Consider the following 25,108-nt stretch of genomic DNA (forward strand, 5'->3'; position numbering starts at 1 on the left):
ATACTGAAAAGATGTGCTAGTGTTAAAGAGCCTAGCTCGAACAGAAACCAAAGAAGGAAATCAAATGACCAAAGCATTACCAACATAATAAAAGTGCTGATCTTCACTTTTGTTTCAAAATTGGAGTTTCTTTTGGTGACGAGTTTAGATTTGTCTGCTATCTCACACCTATTTTCTTCTTCTTTCACGGTGGTGGCTGTCCTCTGAATCCTTGGGGCATTGTTTCCCACCATATTCACATCATCTTCTGAACTCTATTTTCCTGTTTGTGTTCCTGTCAGTCCATTGAATTTCCTTTTTTTCGTCTTTGTTTTTGGACTCAGCAGCACTTCTTACTTTTGTTTTTAAAACCACAATCAAAAATACCTGAGTGCATGGTTTCTGTTTATCCCACATTTGATGCCTCATAACACCATCATCCATGAATCATTTGTTTACTGTTATCATTACATTAATAACACCAAGAATTATTCTAGTGATTTTCATATTAAAAAATGTATAAAAAGTATTTCTTTCAGCTTCTACCAACCTTATGTACTGTGACAAAGACATCAAAGAGGATCTGATTAAGTAAATTGACCATTTTAGCTTAATTTTTTATAATCATCGTATTTTAAAAACCATAAGGCACACTGAAAAGTATTTTTTTTCCAAACAAAAGAAGTCCAGAACATCTTATATATGGATTATTTCTGGTTTTACTTACTAATTTTGAAAAGTACACAGCGCACTGTCCAAATTTCAGTCTGTTTTTTAAGGGTTCCAATCTAGATTGGGTGTTGTAAATACGCCAACACGGCTAATGTGTAGTGAACTTCGTTTTTTTACATGTTACTAGCCAGGTCAGGAGTTAGTTAAGTAACAGAAGCATTTACTAAAACGGTATCAGTCAGTTTTTTTTTTTTTTTATATATGTTGCAAACAAGGTTGAGAGTTAAAGGTGTTGTAAATACGCCAACATGGCTAACATGTAGCGGTGTCGGACTGTGTTTTTTACGTGTAACTAACAAGGTTGGGAGTTATTGTAGTCACAGTACTGTTTGTTTTAGCGTTATCAGTTTTTTTTTTTTACATTTTGTAAACAAGGTTGGGAGTTACAGGTATTGTTAACACGCCAACGCAGCTATTGTGTAGCGGTGTCCGGCTGTTTTTATGTGTTACAAACTAGGTTGGAATTTATAGTTATTGTAGATACGCTGACAGGCTAACGCTTCTAAAGTAGCTAACATGCCGTTTCCAAAAAAAAATGGTGACCTTTTAAAATTCACGACTCTTTTGGCTCTCTTTATGCGTCTTTTACTTCGTGCTTCTTAAATAAGACAAAAGTTAAAAAATAGACCATTTGTTTACAGTGCGACTTATAATAGGGTGAGCCCTATAGTGCGGAAAGAAAAAACTGCTAAAATATTGCCGTTTTTACATGTTTATATGATAGGCACTTTTAAACATCCATTGCACGAGAACGGCAATAAACTGAAATAATACAACAAAAAAACTGAAGTACCATACTGTATATCACAAATGCCTATATAGATTCCAAGTGCTGTAGCCACACCACTTTTGCACTTCAAAACTGTTAGTGTAAAAGCACACATTTGATTTTCAAAAAAGTCGTCAGAATGCTTCTATGGATGAAGGAGAAAAAAAAAAAAAAGATTACTGAGCTTGTTGCCAAGCAGACTTGGATCAGGACAGGAAAAATGTCAGCCACACCCTCCAGAGAAAGGCTAAGTGAACACAGCTCACCATACTTTGCATCATCTGCTGGCCATAATATTTTCAGAACCTCTTAATATGAGTCAAGGCAGGTGGAGCAACAAACCGGCAGTTTCAGGGGTGTCATGACCCGTTGTGATAACTCCCCCATCCAGCATCTATCATAGGAAATGAAGAGATGTGTTTTGTCTTTTTTTTATTTTTTTGCAGGCTTTTCTGACAGAAAGCTTTCAGCTGTGAGGCAGGAGTGATTTTCCACCAGCATTCATGGAGAAAATCCTGGCTGGATTCAGAGCTGGCTTTTCTGATGTGTTAAGAGTGCTGGAGACAGGCCTAGCAGGTTTAAGCAGATTAATTAGGGTGTAGCAAAATCTGTGAAGAAATCCTTTTTCCATAGACGTGATATCCACTGACACAGCTTTGCATACCGGCAAGTCGAAAATGTGCACACAGTCACCATTAACAGACACGCACGCACACAGAGGAAACGCTACAGGAGGGCCAAAGGTCTGCCACAGCCCAGACTCATCCAGTAATGATACCCTCCTCAATTCTCTGAATGTTTCCATCCTCCTGTTTTCGTCTCACTCTGTTTTCATTTGGAACACATTTTCCCTTGTTAGTGCACTTGCAAGGAAAAGGCCATTCTATTAGAGATGCTTTTCACTTCCTGGCTCTTTAGCAGAACACAGTGTTCACCAAAACATTTGTCTGGAAGTCACTTAAAATGTACCTTATACCATATTTTCAGAGTATAAGTCACGATTTTTTGGCATAGTTTGCCGGGGGTCCAACTTATACTCAGGTGAGACTTATATGTTATAAAAAAAAAAGAATATACAACAATCAATAGAGGGTAGTGTAATTGTGTTTATCAGTATTTACTATTGAAAGCAACGCAGAAGAAGAAAAGCCACTAATTTTTTGTTGCTATTCATACTAGACGTGTATTGGAATGCACCTTAAGCCAGTGGTGTTCACATTGGACAGTGGAGGGCATGTCTGCCACCTACAGTTGGAAGAGACTTGATGCGATATGTCAACAGTTAAAATCTCACAAATCTTGCTCCAGACTGTTTCTTTCACATCTTTAACTATTAATTTATCCTTCATTTTCTATTTACACTTCCGTGAATCAAAAATTACGCAATCTACAGGTAATTCCCAAATCAAAGTCCTTGATTGGTCTATGGTTAAGTGGTTTAACTTTCATTACGTGCTCAGGAACCGCACTTGCATAGCAATGCATGAACGCGAAAAGCCCAAAACGCCCATATAAACGTGTTTACGTAGACTTTTCAAAAGAAGTGGTCACTTGAACATGCGTTGGCAACACATTCTCACCCCAACTCGTCATATGAACACATGGATAAGGATCCCCTCCCCCACATCACATATTGAAGCTTTGGGTGAGCCCAACTAATCGTTCTTCAATGTGCTGAAATTAAAAGATCCCAAAACGCTGGTGATTGATTTATGTTTTCAACCGTAAAAATAATTTTACTTTAATTTCTGTTTTATATATCCACATATATTTTAGGTGAAAGCAACGCATCAAGTGCTGCTTTCAGACTATATGAGGAAAACTAAAAAATACTTTTTTTTGGTTATGATTATTATTATTATTAAGGTGGAAGTCAGAATCTGTGTAACTTTACCGAAGTCATTTAATCAAATCGAGTTGGTTTCACCCAAAGCGTCAATATTTGATTCAGAGAGGGGTCCCTACCATTTGTCTATATATAATGAGTTAAACGGTTTGAACGTTTTGGCGTTGCAGAGACCGATGTGAACGTAGCTTGATGCCAGATTTGGTTACATTGTTCCAAAGCATCACAGACATTTGAGAATAAATGGATTTAGTGATTTAAAGGGATATAAAGAGTTTAGTTTACCTGTTAGCATATTCTTTATGGTTATCTGAATAATTGTTCATATATTATGCTAATATACTAGATTCGTCCAATATTTCTTGAAGTTAAATAAGCATCATTTTGTTACAGTGGTGAAGCGTGCAAATATTCGGTCTAAAATTTTTACCTGTTCTATTACTATGATTTGCCTTTCAAAATAAAATGTCTGTTTTTGGTCCAGTAGCTTGTTAAATAAATGTCTCCCAAAAGTGGAATTTCTATATTATTTGTTTCTTCTTCAATATGCTTTTTTGGCTACTGCAAATTCATAGTCAATTGTTCAAATTTGGAGGCATTAAAGCGGAAGCTTCCACTAGTTGCTTGATCTACAGTTCTATGTATGAGCTGGTGAAAAAAGGAAAAAAAGGAAACTCAACCAAAGTAAAACCAAAGCTGGTTATCCTGCAACACATCTACAACCACCCATTATCTACCATCTTATCACACTGCGCTGATTGATATTGAAGAAAGGACAAGGGCAAAAAATAGAAGCATCCCCCCCATCCCTTCCCTGAATCCTCATCACCATCATCATTTTCATCATTACATGAAATATGACCGAGAGCAGAATCCCACAATGCCGTGCAAATGTCGACGTGAGTTAGCATCAAGAAGACACAAGAGATATGCATGCATCATCTGGCCAGAAGAACATCACTTGTGGGGAGACAGCCAGAGGCCCTAAGGAGGAGAGAGAGAGGGTGGGGGTAAGAGGAGAACCAAGGAGAGCTGGGGAGGGAAGGAGCACCAAGTGGAGAGGAGAATGAGAAGGGAACGTATGGTTTAAAATTTAGCAAGGAAAGAGTATTCACTATGGCGCTGGAAAAATGTTAATACCAAGAGGCAATCAGAGAAAATGGAGGCATAATATCCCAGCACAGCATAATCTCCACAGATTCAAGCACAATGCATAATCTCCACAGGTTCAACAATACAACATGTGCCCTAATTCTCAGCCAATTACAAACTATGCAGCTTTTGCTGTGGGAGTGTAAACGGGTACGGATTTGACTGGGAGGGGCTTGACTAGGACTCAATTGGAAATTTTAAGGGTGTGCATGGCAGGGTGGGGGTTGTCTTCTCAGGGCCATTGACAGCTGGGGTCCCCTATGCATTGCAGGATCTATCCCCCTTCCTTTCAGTTTACCCTAATGCCCTTCAGTGACCAGATTAAAGCTCAAATGCCAAGTGCACAGAGGCTGGGAACATCTGTTCTAAAAAAAAAAAAAAAAAAAAATAGCCACACTGTCCACCCTCCCCAAGTTTAGCTCTGTTGGTCACTATGCAGTTCCAGTCCCCGTGTGGCCAACATCTGCAGCAATGGACTAGTGCACATTAACTACTGGAGCGTGAGACCACACTAACCCACAAACCAAAGAAAGATCACTCTTTTTACAACACGGTGGCTTCCTGAAGCTCCTCTCTGTGGTATTTCAATTCCACCCAGTGGACTTCTTTTGTGCATTTTTTTTTTTTTTAATTGTGTGAGTGTATGTTTTCCATTCGGTGAATTCACAATCAAAGTCTAATACTTTAAAATAAAAGTAAAAAGCAAAAAAAAAAAAAAAAGTTTAATTCAAGAGATTTTTAATCAAGAAGGTAACTTTTTGACAATAGATGTCTAAAATGTTTAAAAAGCTTTATTATTGCAATGGTTATTTATTGTTAGCAGTAAACATTCTACCAAATATACAAAGTAAATGAAAAACATCATTTAAAAAATTCTGAACTGTACCTTGAAATTCATCTCAAATTCTAATTCTAGAAGATGGTTTGAGTTAAAAAGTCAAAAATATTCACTGATCTGTATTTTTTGCTTTCTTCTTGCATTGTACTCAGATTAATAAACAACAACAGGAAAAATAAAATTGTTTACCAATATATTAAATATTAGCAATGTGATAGTTGGACTTGCCAGCCTTTGTTTTATGTTCGTGCAAAGTTTTATTGAAGAATTGATTTGTTAGTGTACCTCAGCACCTAAGTTGTATGTTGCACATTTTTAATCACGATAAGGGGAGTTCTACTTAAGTGAAGAACTTAAGGGTCCTTCACTTTGATTAGTACTAGTGTACTGAAATTAGCATCCGTCCCCAGCCAATTCCAGTTCAGAACACCTGACTCAGTTCATCAGCACAAAAGTTGAAAAGATTGAGGTCTTTGTTTTGGCACACAGAACGGAAATGGCTGCCATCTATCCTAATTCCATGTGGACCCCTGACACTTTTGGCCCTTAGTTATTTTAGCAGTGTACCTCCCGGTCAGGGTAGCAGCAGGCAGTGTTTGCTTTACAACAAACATGTCAGAGAGGATGGAACATTCTGGAATGCCTTCTTAGAGGTACTTCCTTTCTTTTTGTTAAGACTGACCTGACACAGATGTGAGAGTAGTAGGCTGTAAAGAGACACTCAGCAGAGCACTGTCTTGTATTGAGAATTTATTTATGAAATAACCATTCCCAGGTAAAAAACACGAGAAAACAGATTCTTAAGTGTGTGAGTTTGGGGGGGTTCAGTGAATATCATAAATAAACCAGGCTTCTGGATCTTCCTGGTCCTTTTTACTCACTCAGGTGTGTACCTGTAAAGCCGGATGTCACTTTATTGGTACACCAGTCCAGGCACTCTCTGCTTTTTATGAATCAGAAGTAATGGTGGATGGAGTGGTTGATGGTTCCTGGGAGAACTGGTTTGATGGAGATGAATGAAAAGGAGAGTGGTGGTCCTGGATGTAACAGTTAGCGGTTATAACAGCGATTTGGCCTAGATTGGATAGAATGCTGGGTTTGTCTCATAAATAATACACCAACAACAAAGCCCTGTTGGCCGGTATGGGATGTTCTTACTCTCACCAACCCTTAAAAACTAAATACTGTAAACCAGTGGATAGGCATTCTCAATATATTATGCCACTTTGCAGTCTCAAAAAAAAAAAAACATTTTTGTGTTTTCCATATCTATAAATGTAATTTTGTGAAGACACAGCTTGAAAAAACACAATGATAGCTAAACCTGAGCACTCAGTTTAAATATAGCTAACATGAGAATTATGTTGTTGTTGTTTTTTAATCCATTCCTCAGACCCCCATGAAATATGAGTTTTACACCGTTGGAATATAACTTGTTGTAGCATAATGGAAACAAGAGGCAGCGCCCAGACGCAGCTTAGACACATGACAGCAGAAATAAGTTACAGCTACATTTGTTAGAGAGCAGGAAGACTGTGTTTAAGTTCTGCTAATGGAATAGCTTAAACCAGAGTCCACTAATCTAAAAGGCGACGCAAAGCCATATTTAAATTTAAACCTTGTAGCATGACAGCATTTAACTGCAGCCAATAGCTCTGTGTGTGTATGTTTATGTGTGTGTGTGTGCGCTTTCCTGAAAAGGTAGTGTGGCCACAAGTGAGTGTGGGTAAAGGAAGTATTAAATCAGTGTTAAACATATCAAATCTTTGTCATTCAAAGGAACAGAAATATTTAGAAAAATCTGTTAGATACAGGAATTGTCAAATCTCAACTTCAATCATTTTTGATATATTAGTTATGATTCTGCGGTTTTTAGGCAAAAAAAAAAATTAATAAACTGTATCTTTTAAGACAAGTCTCTGCTGAGCTTTAGGAGTTCATTAGAAATTTGCCTCTGACTTTTGAGTGGGACTACTGGCAGTGAGCAAGCCTGCCCTACTTCCCGTCACCCAGCGTCACCCTCGCATCAGAAAAACAAAGACCCACATGGATCTATTTGTGGATGCATCTTCCACGTACTAAATGCAGTCTTTTACAAACAGCATTTTTTTGTCTGCTCCTGATTCAAAATGATTTAAATGAAGAAATACACAGAAGTGCATTTTAATCTCAATCTTATTTATTTATGTCCCCTTTTATCTGAAAACCTCCACAAGAACATGTTAAAAACAGTTTTCACTAGAGTGGGTCTTTAAGCTTTTTCATTGGTTTTTGATTATTGCAACCAAAATAATAATCATAAAAAAACAAAAATTCTACAACAGTTAAATACTCCTTTATAGTTTCACAGAAGCTACAATAGCCTTGAATGAATTCAACTGAGTTAGTGAGCTTTTTCACGCCAAGCATATGTCTCTTTCAACCAGCTGTAAAAAAAGTGCACCAGAGCTCTTAAAGGTGTTTGCATGGTCCAGTTAACACCAGATGCTAGCCCATAGGTAACTTCCACAACCTCGCAAATCACAGAGCTCCAAGGAGTAAGCATGGTCCACTTAGCACCAGATGCTAGCTCCTTATCCTGCTCAGAAAACTATACATTTGTTCTGCTCGCCTGCCTTGGTCACTTCTGTGTTCATTCCTCTTAAAAAAAAGAACAGTGCATCTTTCACACAGGAACAAGTTCCTGTCTCTAACATGAAAAGTCAGATGTTATTCGAAAATGAATTAGGCATAGAAGTATTTGCTGCATTTCTTGCACTAAAAGGCACTTTAATATTTTTCAAAAAAAAAAAATGTCTTACCCTTTTAGACATTGATTGATGATTTCCTGCTTGAGTGACTAAACTTCAATTCTTTTTGGCACACTCAAAAAAATAATCCAAAGCGCCTTATATATGCATAAATTCTGGTTGTGCTGACTCATGTCGAAGGGATTTTTCAGAAGAAGGCCGTGTCAAAACGCCTGTTCCTAACTAGTTTTGGGTGTTATTGTAAGTACGATAATGCGGCTGACGTATAACATTGTTGGACATGTTTTTTTTTTGTTTTTTTTTATGTGGTAGGTTAGGAATTAGCGTAGTCACAGTAACGTTGTATAAGTGGGGTCAGTGTTTTTTTTTTTTTTTTTACCTGTTTCAAACAAGGCTAGGAGTTACAAGAATTGTGAATAGCCGAACACATGTAGTACTATAAAGTTGGGAGTTCGTCTAGCCACAATTCAATTATGTTAGTGGTATTAGTCTGTTTTTCACATGCTGCAAACAAGGTTGGGAGTTACGGGTATCATGAAGACGCTAACGTGGCTAACGTGTAGCAATATCAAACTGATTTTTTGTTTTCTGTTACTAACAAGGTCGGGAGTCACAATATCCTGATTACACTAACATGGCTAACGTGTAGCGGTATCAAACTGTGTTTTTCTTTTTGTGTTACTAACAAGGTTGGGAGTTACAGGTATCGTGAACACGCTAACGCGGCTAACGTGTAGCAATATCAGACTGTGTTTATTTGTTTTCTGTTACTAACAAGGTCGGGAGTCACGTGACTACACTAACGCAGCTGACGTGTAGCGGTATCAAACTGTGTTTTTCTTTTTGTGTTACTAAACAAGGTTGGGAGTTAGCATAGTCTGTAACATTTGTTTTAGTGCTATCAGTCTGTTTCTTTTAGGTGTTGCAAACAAAGGTTGGGTGTTACAGGTGTATTGAATACACGAGTCAATACGCTACAACGCTTTGAATGTGGCTAATGTGTAGCATGTTTCGAACTAATTCTAGAGTTACTATGAACAAGGTTAAAGTCCTACCGAGTCATTTGTCTACCCAATGCGCCACATAGTTCAATGCGGCTTATATATGACATAAGTTTGAAAATGGACCTTTTGTTATTGCCTTATAATGTGATGCACTCTATAGTAAGGAAAGTACAGTACACATTTATATCTATAAGGCATTTATGCAAATCAAATACATTTAGGAGATAAAAAAAAATCAAATTAATTGTTAACTTAGTAGATAAAAGCTTCTAGGTGTTTTAACATTTGAATTTCTGTGTGCATGAGCTCACAAGTTGGCTCTCTGAACTGCATTGTTACTAGTGATGGAGAAGAGGGCTGACAGTACTCTGACCCCAGAGCTGCTATACAATTTATATATGAACAGCGAGTTTTGAGTCCATTAGGAGACAATTCTGGGTAATTCTTTCTGGATAGTGTTTAAGTTTATTAATGGCCTTTGTGTAGTTGCTGTAAATATTGCTGCTTGGCACATGTAACTGATGGCTGATAACAGGCTGCCAAGCAACAACAGCAAGATGCATCACTTTGCGGTGGGAAAGCATGGCATTTTTCTGTGCTTAATCACCCCCCTAGGTTTTTTTATTTATTTATTTTTTTTTTTTAATAATTATTGTGCTAGAAGAACTATTCTGATAGCCTCACACATTTGTTTTTAGATTTATCCTTGAAGATAATAGTTCTATTTCTTTTTCTCTTTTCCTGTCTGCTTTGGTGAAATTAACGGTTGGATGATACAGATTCTCAGAAGGATTTGTTGGGACAAATTCTGTCAATTGTAGCAAAGCAAGCTGAGCTACTTTTAGGCCAACTCACACAGCCACTACGTACATTTTGTGCATTTCCCACTTGCAAAATTTCTGTCTTTTATAATACATGTGTGATTACGCCATTGTAGTATTTGTTTCGTTCATAATTCGTCAATGTGCGCAGATGTCCATCCAGGGTTTTGAATTGTTCAAAACTTGTGGTTGGTTTAGAACTACCCAGTTAAAGTGTATTTTACGTAGTTTAAACAAAATTCTTACGTAAAACTTACGTAATTGTGCAAGATTTTTGCGGAATGCATACGCAAATTTGTGGCTTTCCACAAAGTTATGGAAAGGACAAAGGTCCAGGTATGTCTAAAGGACCTTTCAGACATGTACCACCAATGTATAACTTTTATATCGTGTATACGACACACATATCACGCTCAAATTATGCACATGATGCACAAATCACTACTGAATTCCATATAAACAGCGCAGTAATTACACGTTTCATGTGGATTTACGTGTTCTTTGCGTGTTGTATTTGTATTTGTATAAATTTCATCTGTGCAATAAGCGCAAAATGTTCGTAGTGGCTGTGTGATAAGGCCTTTACCCACAGGTGCCTTACAGATGTCTCACCGTTTCTTTTGCTGGTAAAATTCTCAAACATAATCACAAATAAATAATATAAAATAAAATTAAGAGTAAATAACTGAGTTGTTGATTAACACATAAATTAACTTTTTCTCCAATTTTCAAAAGATCTGCACAGAAGTTGGTATAGGGATGCCACCATTCACTTTCTCCACTCAAAACCCTGATTTTTGGGTTATAATTTTGTTTCAGTTTAATGTATGATTTGCATTTCTTTAAAACAACAAAAAACTAAAAATTCAGAGAAGAAAAAACTTTTTTCTAATTTGCTTATAATCGTAGCACTTGCCGCAACTAGTTAGAGGCTAAAAATAACAACTTTAAGCAGAAAAGTCATGCACCCTCCCTAAATTTCATTTTATCTTTATTGTCAGGAATGACAGACATCACCATTTATCATTGTTTCTGTCGGTTAGATCGGGCCCCGTGTTCTCATGAACGAAGAAACAGATGTTCCACAAGGATCCTCTTTTGATACTTTTGAACTATTTACCTTTCCTTGTAGGATTGACTGCATTATAGTTGATACAAATAATAAACCCCTTGATTTTATCCAAATGTAATTGGATCACTGGCTTTATGTTGGCAGTTCTTCTATGAATACCAATGGCAAATACAGATTAAGAGGTAGACGGGTTCTCCGTTTACTGCTGGACAGCTAGTCGCTGATGCTCAATATAACCGATTTGAAGATGCATGATATGTCAATCATTTTAAACGTATTTAGAAACAGTAGATAAAACCTTTTTTTAATGCTGAAGACAGAACACTGTGATTTTACTGTGACATGCTGCCACATGGGCAGTGCAAACTCTCAACTCTCAATCAAAGGATTGTTTTTAAGTCCGGCAAATCATGGCACCAGTCAAAACAGCAAAGCTTCTTAGATGACAGGTTGAGTATTTTTTCTTCATAAAATTTTTTGCCAATCCAGATTTTGAGCAGATATGATCATGCACGTGTAGTTTTCTCCCTGTGCACTGCAACAAATGTGTCCAGTGTTTTGTGACAGTGACCCACCATACTGCAAATCACAGCTCCTTACAAATAAGACAAGAATTCTTAAAGTAATACAATAATAATAATAATAAATAATAATAACCCATAAGGAACTCATGTGCAACAAAAACATCAGGAAGGGGGTCCACCTAGTCCCACATTACTTTCTTATAAGGAAAAATGGTTAAAAGATGGGTTAAAAAAAAGCAAAAGAGAAAATGCAAATGGGGTAAGAAAAATGGTTTTACCAAAAATGATTTTAAGAAAAAAATTCTATTCACGAAGGCACAGTATTTTCTTGCAGTAGAATTATTAAGCTATTAAAAACTAAGATTTTCTTTCTTTAAAGACTGAAAAATAAAAAATGTTTGTTGTAATCTCTCTTTTTACTTAAAAGTTTTACTTAAAAAAAAAGCCACGTGGATTTGTAAATATGTTCATGTGTCTGAGCATGAATATAAGTGAAAGCCCCACACACCATAAATGTAATGGTTAACGTGTGAAATGTTAACCTTTTTTATTTTATTTAATAGCAATTATAATTTTTTTAGCATGTTTTTTATTGCTCACAATCAAAAATGTTACATTTTAAATAAATAAAATTTGTTTATTCGGGTATTTTCCACTTAAATCAACACTAAACCAATGCCAATTGAATTTAATCTTTACATACCACAATGCCACGTACTGACATAACCCTTTTAGACATTGATTGATGATTTCCTGCTTGAGTGACTAAACTTTAATTCTTTTTGGCACACTCAAACAGTAGTAGGCTTTGAATCCTGCACTAATGAACATGCATGCAAGCGCCGCCTCTCCGCCCACACCTCACTGCCACACATCCATGTTTATTTCTTTCTGTCCCTTCCTAATAGTTTGAGGAAGCTGTCCTAATCCCATCAACAGCCACTCACTCTGATTAGTGCCAGTCCACTGGTGGCCTGGAGGTTGAACAGTTGTTTGTTGATGTGGCTCAGAAAGAAAAAAAAAAACTAAAGTGTCCTTTTTGACAGTTGTGAAAGGCAGCCTCGGTGTGACTGTATCAATCTGAGGGCAGCAATTATGACAAATTACATACTTGGTAGGCAAATGCAGAAATAGGAGGAAATCTGGCTGCTGAAATACAACACAGACAGAGAGGCTTTGTTTGGACTCTAAATGGGAGGAAAGGAACATATTTTGAGTTACATTTTCTTTCTTCCAGACTATACATTTTTGGTCTCTTTCCCCATCATTCTGTCATGCTTATGTCCAGTCACAGAGAAAACAAAAGGGTTAGAATAGGCTTAATGCATTCATTCAAGTAATGCAAGCTTTGGGTTCACTGTAATATACTTCCCATGCAAATCCTGCAGACTGAAAAAAAAAAAAAAAACTTGAATAAAGATGAAATAATCATGCAGATGGAATAAAACCTATGCTAATACCATCCCTACAGACATTTAAAAAAAAAAGAATGGACAAAGTCCGGCAAGTAAATTTAACAATAATTATTTGTTTCTGTATCCAATTCTATTCAAAGTTGTTATTATTTCCTCAGGTAAAAAGCACCAATTGGGTTTTTATTTATATTTGAGTTTTTCTGAAGTTTTTTCCCTCTTAACTTTAAACAATTAACATGATGTTGATAAATGTGAGACACGATTACGACTTACCGTACAAAATGCCAAAATCTGGCAAACAAGTTGGATGTCATTGTGAATACCGTTAATGAGGTTAACGTATAGCGGTGTCGGACTATGTACTTTTACCAGTTATTAACAAAGTTGGAAGTTAGTACAGTCACAGTAACGTTTGTCTTAGCGATATTAGTCAGCTTCTTTTACATGTTACTAACAAGATTGGGCGTTACAGGTCACATGAATATGCTAACGTAGCTAACGCTTTTCCAACTTGCTTAACTCCCCTTTAATCCTTTTCCTTAGTGCTCTTACTTCCCCCATCTCTAACATCCCACTCTCTTCGTCCTTCTTCTTTTCTGTCCACGCAAAAAAAGGATACAAATATAATCAATACAAATAGTTAAGCTTCAAATACAAAGGGGTTTATACAAATATGTACCTCATGTGTCTGAAGATAAACCCCTATTGTAACAGTCAAATCTGCCCAACATAAGAGGCCTTCAGCTCTCATCTGTTTGCTTAGCTGTTGGAAAAGAGGAGTTCATTACAAAAAAATAAATAAATTACATAGCTAACGCTTCTAACTTGGCTTAACGTGTAGCGTAATACAAATAAGTTCTAGAGTTATGGAGCGCAGTCAATAAAGTCTGACTCTTGATTAATGCATCTTATATTTCTGTGTGTCTTATTTATGACATAGGTTCAAAAATTATTGAAAGTGCACCCTATTTCGCAGAAAATGGTAAACAGACTGGAAAAACATGTTACCTCAAAAATGTCTTAGTAGGAAAGAGTTAATAGTATAAAAGTAAATTTTACGTCATATTTATATATCTATATCTATATCTATATATCTATATATATATATATATATATTGTGTTGGCATATGTAATTGCATTTGCAGGTCCACCTTTTGTAAAATTGTCATGTACATGGGTAAAGCTCTGTTTATATCAGCAGGTTTTTTTTTGTACCTGGTGGAATAAAACAACACCTCATTAAATGTCAGCCAAGCTGAAGCTCAAAAACTGCATCGTCTGCCACCAGAATAATGCTTATTGAGCACAACTGTACATACGAGAGCAGCGCCTTCTGGTTTTTTTAAGCCTCCCCCCCTCCAGACAGGCTCCTACAACCTTGCAGAAAATGCACAATGTGTTTGAACTCCTAAAGATACAGGCCGTTTTGAGTTATACTTACTGTCAGATCAACCCCACAGCAATTTTATCTGCCTACTTGTTCCCAACCGGAGTATTTGATGACAACTTTGGCTGCAGCTATGCTGGCAGAAACATGCGGGCCCTCAAGTAATCATGAAAATGTGCCTCCCTTTAGCCATGATATTCTGTTCAAAACAAACAAGATCAGACCGCCTTGGTCCTACTGCTTATATGTTCCAGAAAAAAAAACAAAAAAAAATCAACCTTTTGACTTTGTCTGCTCTTAAGGAGACAGAATAAAAAAACAAAAGTAAATGGCAGCTGAGATCTCTAGAAATTCAAACTTAAAACAAAAAGCAAGATGATTCTGCTGTATTTTAATAGCAGTTCCTTGAAATGTATTTAGTTGCAAATGTTATAATACATAGATCCTACGTACATTTTGCACATTTTCGACGTATAAAATGTTGGTCTTTTGTGATACATGCCTGATATACATAATTCTAAAGTGTTTCTTGTGTTCATCAATGTGCCCAGATGTAGTTGCATAGTTTATACGCAGGTTTTACGTACAGCTTATGCAATTGTGCATGATTTTTTGCCGAGATGCTTATGCAAATTTGTGACTTTCCACGACCGTTCCAAGTATGTCTAACAGACTTTTAATGCATGTACTACCAATGTGTAACTTTTATATCGTGTATATGGCACATATCACGTTTAAATTACGGAATTGACGCACAAATAGCTAATAAATTGCATATAAACAGCACAATATTCACACACGGTTCATGTTTGGCGTTGGTTTACATGTTCTTTGGATGGTTTATTCGTACTTCTTTGGTGGTTTTACTGTGGTTCATTCCTGATATGTCTGTGTGTCACACAAGTGTCAAGACATTCAGTGGATGAGAGTTTCTGCAACAAAGATCCTATGGGAACCACTCACTCCCCAGCACAGAAATACAGCAAAAAGCGTCTCAATAGTTCTATATGCTGCAATGCATCATCCACGACTTGCGTCATGACAGCATGTCAAGGAACATTAGACCTTCTCTGAGGCAAGGATTAAAGTTTTACTTCATGATATTAAGATTTACTTCCTCGCACTTTGGTATTTCACGTCTAGAAATAGCTTTTTCACTATTTGCTCCGTGTGTTGTTCATACAATAACATGCTTCCACTCGAGCAATAATAACTGAACTCCTACGCAATAAACGATGTGACAGTTAACACAGAAAACGAATTACAAATACATGTTTGGGCCACAAAACACAAAAGAGCTTTGTTGTGTTAAAAGAAAACCAGAAAAATCCCCTTAAAATCCCTCTGACAGTCATTGTGTTGGTAAAGTCGGCCTCCATTCAGTCAAAGAAATCAGCGAAGCAGCCAACATTAGTCTCTTGACATTGTGACGACAGTTCTGGGTCTGTGGTTTTCTTTGCCAAATAGAATTATTCACCACCTTCAAACCTTCAGAACTTTTACAGGCCTTACTGCTGGTGCGATATGTTTGAATTCTAGTGGCAGTGAGGCAGGGAAGTTCTTAAAGCAGCTTTCGCACAAAGCTGATATGTCAGAGTGCCTAAGACCACGGCGTCTATTGTGTGAAAGCCACTTGCAACACTTTGGGAGGTGGCGCACAAATGGACAGAGCCATATTTTTTTTACAGTTATGTCCTTCAGCATCTGTACAAGCAATTTCTTTCTAGGAAAGTTCATCAGAAGAGAAATGGCAGTTGTTCTATTTGGAAAATGCGATAAGACGAAGGAAGTGTGCCATAAAGATGTGAGATAAGGTCGTAGCGTAGATGCCATTAGGTGTGAGCTTCTTATCTCAGTTTTTTTCTTTTTTTTCTATTTTTTTTTCCAGTCCTTGAAATACTCAAATAGCAGAGTGAGTGGTAAATCAGCTGAAGTGACAAAACAACAAGAGGACAACTCTGATTCAAAAAACTAAACCCTTCCTCTAGAAGAAAGAGAAAAAGGGGGATTGGTTGTACAAATTTAAAGACCTACTCTAATGTAAATTGTATTTTGGGAGTTTTTAACATGTTTTTGTTAGAATTTTCCTCATGATGGAGGACATATGTAAATAAAGTTAAGCCTGGACATGCATTTCTGAGTATTTCTTTATTCAAAATATTGTGAAGTTGTGAGGTACCAGATCTCTGCTTTGCTCCATTCTGATACACTCGCTTGTAGAAAAATAGATCCATGTACGTCTTGGTTTTCTTCGTCTGAGCTGGTGTGTAGCCACAAACTCCAAGGGCGAATTTCAATGAATTCCCTAACCCTCCAGCTTCTCCCAACCACAACATTTTTCCCTCCAAGCAAAGAGCAATGGAAAAATAGTATCCATTAAAACCAGACGTCACTACCACACAATGACGTCTTGAATAGTCGCCGGTCATTTATTTAGCGCATAGCTTCCAGCGCTTGGAAAATACATAACATCGGTTTTAAAACTTTAAAAACCAAGGGATAGAGAGGGATACTTAGTCCTAAATCTCTACGGTTTCCCTTAAAAAAAAAAATCAACAAAAAAATAGTCTGGACAACACTAAAGCACTTACAATTTGAGCAATAGGTAGACCCAGAGGGGTAGGGAACAATTTTGGATTCTGCCAAAGATTGCTCACCATTTTTGCTCCATTGCTAATGTTAGGTTCGGGGTATGAAGGCCTGTAAGCTAGTGGAAGACGGGAAATAAGATCGCACTTATTTCCCGTCTGCACCAACAGATGGGAAATAAGATCGAACTTATTTCCCGTCTGCACCAACAGACTCGCCCACGATTTAGAGGCAAGCTTCTTGTGAACTCCTGCCGCTCTGCAGAAACTATGTCCTATAAATTGACAGGATTTTGGGGATAAAAACGGCATAATCCTAATTAAAAGACCACTGGGAACACTTTTAGATCAAAAGATGACCAGAGTAGGACTTTAAACAGCAAAATTACATGTTTAACAAAATAAAAGATGCACACAGAAATATTGTTGCTGTGGTCTTTAACCAAAGCCAGATGTGTGCATGTGTGTGCGCACATGTATGCATATCAGTGTGTGTGCGCGCATCTTCTTCATGGCAAGAAATCAGCTCAGTTTAGCACATAATGGAAATGTGAATAGCCCAGAGCAGCTTTCTCCCACACAGGGAGAGATCTGGCTGGAAGCTGGCTCCATCTTTCCAAATCACAACAGTGAAAGGGAGTTAGCCGGGTTAAAATCCTGCCCACTTCTCGCTTTCACCCTGAAGCTGTTCACAGCTTTGCCCATACATTACTTAGGCAGGTCATCCAAACAGGTCTCACTAACAGTCTGAAAAGCATTTCCACACACACACACACACACACACACACATCCACAATGACTGAAGACACACACTTGCAGGTTCAGCTGAGAGGTGAAGTTGGTGAAGTTGTGCATATTGTGACAAATCCCATTTTCTGCAGTCCATAATATCATAGCACCCCCAAAAATATTCAGCTTCATTTAACACAAACCCAATACTTATTTATTTTTTGCACACCTCAACATCAAGATAGACCAATAATGCATGAATAGTTTGCTTCGACCATTACTCAACCTCTCAGACATGAAGAACAACGAGAGAGCCTTGACTTACAAGCTACTTCCAGAGAAGCGTTGCGGCTCACAGCCTCTCCCATATAGTTTCGGGCCACACACACATAGTTGCCATCATCTGGTTTGCTCCGCCGTCCGTGGACGATGCGTAAGAAGAAGAGGGAACCACTGGGGAGGAGCATACGGTGGGAGCGGGGGTTGTCACGGTCCGTCTCAACGCGCTCCCCGTCTTTATACCATTCCACCGAGGGGATCGGACGGCCTTCTGCTTTACAGTTGAGAGTGGCGGGTTCCCCTTTGGATACGATGAGGTCAGAAGGGTGCTCAACAATGCGGGGAGGAGAATCTTCCTGACGAAGACGAGACGCTGGAGGGACAAAAAGAGAGCAGGAGGTCCTGGTGAAGTAGTAATCATAAAAATATATCTTCACTTTAAAAGAAATACGTTTCTATGAAAATGCATAATGAAAGGGTCCATTTTGGAGTGGAGCATTACATTCTGTAAACCAAAATACTTGTACTTGTGATATCTTTTTTTTGAAAAGTAAATGCTTTCATGAAACCTTTTCTATGCCTAATTCTAACCAAACAGTGGTAAACGCAACAAAACGAAAAACGTTATAAACATGAACCTAAACCTATACATGCTCATCACAGGTAAGGACACAGATTATTTTTAAGTAGATGGGAGTGAGGCTTGTGATAGATATAAATTATGCCTCTATGTATTGTATGGCAATAAAAAAAATGGATTTGTTCATCGAAGTTCTGACAACTTATTGTATTTTTAGCACTTTCAAAAGTGACAGTGTGCCTTGTAATTTGGAGCCCCTTTTAAATGAATTGTCACAGTAAGAAGGCCCCCGGTTCAAGTCCCAGCTGGGGGTCCTAAAACAGAACATCAATGGGGGACCTTTCTGCCAGGAGTTTCCATGTTCTCCCCGTGGTTTTCTCTGGAGAATCCGGCTTCCTCCCACCATCCAAAGACATGCTTCATAGGTTCATTGGTTACTCTAAATTGTCCCTAGGTCTTGTGAGCTTATGGGTGTGTGATTGTTGCCCTGCAACAGACTGACGGCCTGTTCAGGATGTCCCCTGCCTTCACCCACAAATGGCCGGGATAGGCTCCAGTAACCCCATGACCCCGAAAGGACCAAAAACAGGTTTAGAAAATGGATGAAGGAATCTGGTTGTTTACTGATGTCGAAGCAATTTTGAGCCCTACGCTGCTCTCTGTCAAGATGTCAGTCTTTATTATTTTAATTTTTCTTAATGGCCAAGCAAGTTTGGCCATTGTTGGTAATACGCTAACGTGGCTAATGTGTAGCAATGTTGGAGTGTTTTTTTTCTTTTTCTTCTTTTACTTAATAGTAAGTAGCAAGGTTAGAAATTGGCATTGCTAAAAGTGGTGGTTAGTTGAGCAAATAAATCATATTTTGCCCCATAAAACAGTTTTTATTTGACATATGATCCCATATTAAATATAATAAATAATTAAATAGAATTTTCTAAGATTCGTAAATATAACCAATACAATTATTATTTAGCTTCAGGAAGTTTTCTTAGTGTCACTTGCTGCCCTGAGGGCGGAACTTCTTCTTTCTACACCTTTTATTTGTTTATTTTTTTTAAAGGTCATTGTACCTCATCAGTATTTTCATTAACAGCACCAACCAGGCATCAAACACGCTGTCTGAGTGGGAGCATTAAAGCAACTGTGAAAGTGGATTTCCACACAAACACAAATAAAGTCAACATTACTGTGTTACTAGGCATCATTATACATTTGAGGTAGTAGAAGCCCATTTCATTAAAGGACCAGACATTGGTTCTACTTTAATTCAATTGTTCGTCCTCTAATGGGAGAAAATCCACCCAAATGTACAATCTTTTCTTACTGCTTCTTAGTTTACGAGTACATTCCAATTTCTGTGTCAAATGGCCTTTCTTCTGTCATGTACATGCCAGCAGCTAAGAATGTGGCTTTAGATTGGCTTTAAGAGAAAGCAGAGAAATATAAATAAGCCATAAATACATGAGAGGGATGTTACGTCGAGTATGGCCTTCAGTTGTGACAAACGCGCAAATCGCAGTGGCAACCGGAATGTTTTGGGAGGTTCCACAGCAACAAGAAATGAAGCTGCAAATGTGGGTAAAAAGGAAGGTGGCGGCCACGCTGTTAAGAGCTTTTGTTGACAAAAAAGGCGCTCCATTATGTGGTGACAACACAACCAATTTAGTGCAACATTGGATTTTAGAAACAGGATTTTCTAAATTATAAACTGAGAAATAAGTCACATTAGTGCAATGTGAGACACAGTGGGGGGATATGTGACTTGTTTGATATTTTCTGTTACTCTGCAGCTATTTAAAAGGGCGCTGTAACTAACTTTCAATTAGATCAACTGGCTCAGTGGGTGGGACTGTGACGTGACAGAGTGATCCTGTGACATTGTTTGTTTTTCTTTGCTGTGATAGACCCCCAATCTGTTCCATTAGTCTGTTTGCTTTCTGAATCTATGTTTTAAGCTGACTACCCAATGACAGCTAACTAGTATTCCTTTATGGCATTTAAACAACGGTCAACACATGTTTTGTCTGTGTATTAAACCTTTTTAATTGACTTTTATTTGACATAAATGTAATCTCTTTTACATCTAAAATGTCTCTCCCCATATGCAGAAATGGCTTTTGACTGTTACACTCCTTCATATCTAGGCGAAAGCATTTGTGGGGATCTGTCCATGGTGCTGAAGCGGAAAATCAGGAAGAAACAAAAAACCTATTTCAGCTCTTTTAAAGCAACTCCTAAAAAAAGTCAATTTAGGTTGACAGTCTTCAAGCAAAAGCGTTCAGAGGAACTCAATTTGGGTGTCGAACTGAAAGATTAATTTGTCTGTCAAGCAAAGGGCAATTGTCATTCAAGAGCCTCCCATGGCTTTAAAATCAAGTTGGAAATGTCAAAGTTCGTCTTAACAATTTGAAATCTGGAAGTTATAAGACACGTGCAGACGTCCAGCAGGGCGACTTGTCTGAGTTCACAGAGTACGGGTCCGAGGTATCGCGCTGTATCAAATCATTTCAACTAGTCAGACGTGAGCAAACCTGCAGAGGTTTCACAGAAGCGCACAGTGAAAATCTATATCTACAGCCCACAAGTTGATCAATGATGGAAACCAAAAGAAAAACAAGCAAGAAATCACTGCAAACTGCTGATCCTGCAATGGCAATATGATAGAAATCTTCTCGATCAACAAAAGCTTCAAAACTGAGTACATTTTGGGGTCATTTCGGGGTTAATTCTATTGATGCTCAGCTTGCAGCCCCTAAACACACCACCTCCAGAAAAATGAGGACATTTGCTTTACTGACACACATTTACGTTTTAGTTGAGGTGAAAATAAGTTCAGTGGATCCCAAAAGGAGGAACAATCCTTTTTTTTTTACGATTAGGGGGTTGAAATGGGTCAGCATTAATGCCGTTGTGTGTGTGTAACCTCTACAGCAGAGCAGGACTGAGTCACTGTACTCAACTCAGACGCTGCATGGGAGGCACTGTCTGTATTTCAAGAGTGAAAACTTTTCAGCCTCATGAAAGAAAAAAAGTCGGGGGGGGGGGGGGGGGGTCTGCAAACCATTTTATTTTCCTTATTGTATTGATTTAATTCAGTTCATTTCAATTGTTTACATCCAGTTTTTTTCAACCCCAACTAGGAGATGCTGCAGAAAAGTGCGCATTTGGTTTGAACAAACAACTTTCCCAACCATCAGCCATTTGGCTTTAAGCAGCACAGATGTGGAGAAACCCAGACATGCATGAGGATGTTGCTGCATGATCATCATATTAATGGAAGCGTGCGTCTCTTTGGCGCACTCGAGCAGTAGGTCGAGATGCTTTGATCTGTTTGCAGCTTCATGGATGGAATGGAATGAAAGGATGGAGTCAATGACTCACCTTCGGTTCGGATGCATAGAAGTCCACAGAGGAATAAATAGAGTAGAGGACCCATTCTGGCATATTTGCCTCAAAAGCTACCGGCGCATGGATTCCTCTTCAAGGGTAAAAGCGGGAAAATGGAAGGAAAAAAAAAACCCAAAAGGAATCAATTGATCAATAAGTCCGGGTTTGACTCGATCACTGTGTGTTGATTCGCTGTTTGCAGGTAAATTAAGCAGGAGCAGCTGTTTCAGCCTCCTAGGAGATGAGCGTTCTCAGTCAGTCACATGTCCGTTCCTCCTCTCCAAAAGCGCACGGAAAGAAAAAGCTGTGGACACTTCCCGCAGACGCCAATTCAAACATCATCGACGCCCAAACCCGCGACAGCAGCTGGCGGTTCCGTTCTGTTCTCTGACAACACTTCACCGGGTCCGGGCGCAGCCACACGCAGCCGGGACAAGTTGTGGGTGGAAAGGTGGAAATGGAATTCACTCAGAGGTGAGTGACTGAGTGGTGCGCCGTGCGGCACGGCACGGCTCAGCCCCTCCTACTCACTCCAGTGCCCCGGGAGAAAGTGACCCACGAATGAGACAAGCGCTACAATATCAAAAATAAAAAATAAAAAAATATATATGTTTTACTTTCAATGGGTAAATGTGCCAAACCAGAGGCGGAGCTACGGGGAAGGGGGGGGGGGGGAGGTACAGCTGGCCCCTATCAAAAAGATTTGTCCCCCTGATTACTGAATTGACTATTAAGAAGAAACAATCATTGCTAAAATAATAAAAGCAATATTTTTAAATGAAATATTGAGCCCCTCAAATTATTTGCTACGCCCCTGTACCGTGTATGCTGGCTGATTGGATACGTCCATTTTCCTTGCTATGGCAAAAGGACATTTTCATCAATGGTAAAATCCGGTCTTATAAAATGTTCGAGCTCCGGCACCAAACGTCTTTTTCCTTTCTTTCAGATCTCTCTGTATTATTGTCGGTTCACCAAAGTAGTAATTGAACTTATTCTCAAATGCCCCCACCCCCACCCGTCCTTATCCCAATTGGACTTGGTACATTACATTTCTACATTGGAGATCAATTATGGTAAACCAACTGACAACTCGCAGGGAATTCAACCACGATCCATGTCATTCCAGTCCACTTCCAACCGAATTGTTATCAGTTCCTTTATATCACACATTTATACTCTGTAATTGTTTAATTGGTGTAATTAATCTGTTTTTTTTTATCTAAATGCAGAAATTCAGATTCATTTGTGAAGGAAATGCCTGCTTTTTAGGTTCCCCTGTTCTTTTTCACGAATAAACTACTTTTTTGGGAAAACATGAGAACACAGACAACAGGAGCACGACTGGATGAAAATATTTAAACAAACCCGTCAGCTCTCAGTAGATGACATTTTATTTCATGTTCATGGTTGAAAAAGCCATTACAAGGCTGGAATGAAACGGTACTTCTTCCCCTCCCACTCCCCCGAGGCACTTATGCTGCCTTGTTGTCAATTCAGCTCAATATTGTCGATAGTGTTATAAATGCGGCGCTTCACCGTGAGATGAGAGCGAGATAGGCTGTATCAGGTGCTATAGATCTATGGGGTTCAATTGAAGCATTGTTGGCGCTGCGCTGACGGCACCAAATCGAACAATAATTGTGGTGAATGACTTAAAAAGGAGTCTGAAGGAGGTGTAAGGTGAGCACATTGTTAAGCTGGAGGGCTTTCATTCATCAGGCGCTACTGTCTTCAAAATTGCCAAATTTCCTCCTTTGGCAACATCGTTTTGTTCATATTGATACCTCTCTGCTCTCAATTACTTTAAACCTGAATCATCAGAAAAAAAGAAAAAAAAAAAAGGATGTGGCAACAACATTCCAGTGAATCTTTTCCTGCACAAATTCTCTGAAATGTCTTGGGGAAAAAAAAAAAATTCTGGCAAGTAAATCAGCTTACATTCTTTTTTTTTTTTTCATTAAGGTTACGTCAAATTATTATTTAATTATATGAAAATGTATAAAATAAAATGATTGGTGACTAATAAAAAATCATCAGTTTACATTTGTAACAATTTCTTTGTAATTAGTGATTTTTGCAGTGTTTATGAAATAAAATGACAGTGAATGGAAAGCGTTCTAGCCTCTACTAGCAACACTTATAAACAACAATCTTATTTGATGAAAGTTTTTACTGGAGAGAAATGACAAATTGGAAATTTACTTAAGATGATTTAAATGTTAAATTATATATGTTTATTTTTTTGTTGGTAAGAAAACAATTTAATAAAAACAAAAAGTCAAATCCTTCAACATAACAGGGATTGCTCATGACACTTGACCCCCCATTTTTAGAATATAGTGGTAAAAAAAACCACAGTGGCCTGAAGTGCAACTCCTATTAAAAAGCCAAAACAATTAAAATAGTAAAACAGTTATTAATAGTTATAAAAAATTCAACATTATATTTTAGAAAAGTAAGTAAAATTCTAGAAATCAAAATGAAATGTTGAAAAAACGAAACACAATAAGAAACTGGAAAAGGTAGGCACTGTGGGTCATCGCTGATAGGAGGATGACATTTGTTCCCCTTTTCAACAGGATGATTTTTTTGGCAATTTCTTCGACAGACAATATCTTTTTTACCCTTGTGTTATCCTAGGCACTTTAACATTGGGAGTTGGGTCATCTAGACCCACTAGACAGTGCTCTGAACCTTTTTTCTTTAATGATTTGTGATCTTCACTGGTGTCCATGGATTAGATGAAATCTTTCCACCTTTATCCACCTTTGTCATGGTAGGGAGAACACGTCAAAGTAAGGGTGGGGTCATCTAAGACAGCACAAGGGTTAAGTGTCTTACTACAGCCACTGCAAAAGTTCAGAAACTGTTCAAACAACTCTTTACGACAGTTCGGGCAAAACATCTCTCTGCTTTCCCTCTTCTTCAAAACTCAAACGTCATCATCCAATGTGTGGCATTGAATGATTTGGACTTCAGGGCACCCGTAGGAGACCAGGCTTGGTGGTGTAATTGTGAACATTTAGTGAATAAACTTGAACATGACAAAAAACTAAAGAACAAAATGTGACAAAGCAGATGGCCTGACAACGAAGAACTGAAAACCAGAAACTTAAATACACGGAGGACCATCAACACAAATCAAGGCAGATAATTGTCAACCTTAACTTGGTGACGGACAGACGGAAAACATGTCAAGAACCAAGGAAATACAACTGGCAACCCAAAGTATACAATCTTCACAGTACTCCTC

General features: G+C 38.1%; 1 protein-coding gene across 3 annotated transcripts in view; it reads right to left on the reverse strand.

Moving 5' to 3' along the window:
- The window catches only part of LOC101156842 (roundabout homolog 2), a 125,517-nt gene extending 103,195 nt beyond the window's left edge, over positions 1-22,322 (reverse strand). For 2 of the 3 annotated variants that reach the window (XM_023962382.2, XM_023962380.2), the window contains exons 1-2: positions 21,847-22,142; positions 17,932-18,258 (exon numbers count right to left, since the gene is read on the reverse strand). In XM_023962382.2, coding sequence (XP_023818150.1) covers positions 17,932-18,258; positions 21,847-21,901 — 382 coding nt within the window. In that variant the 5' untranslated portion in view covers positions 21,902-22,142. Of the gene's footprint in view, positions 1-17,931; positions 18,259-21,846 lie in introns of all 3 variants that reach the window. The other variant, XM_023962381.2, reaches the window with a different exon arrangement.
- Positions 22,323-25,108: the final 2,786 nt, after the last annotated feature.

This window comes from Oryzias latipes, chromosome 14 (assembly GCF_053564925.1).
Source record: "Oryzias latipes strain Hd-rR chromosome 14, Olatipes_Hd-rR_3.1".
Classification (NCBI taxonomy): Eukaryota; Metazoa; Chordata; class Actinopteri; order Beloniformes; family Adrianichthyidae; genus Oryzias; species Oryzias latipes.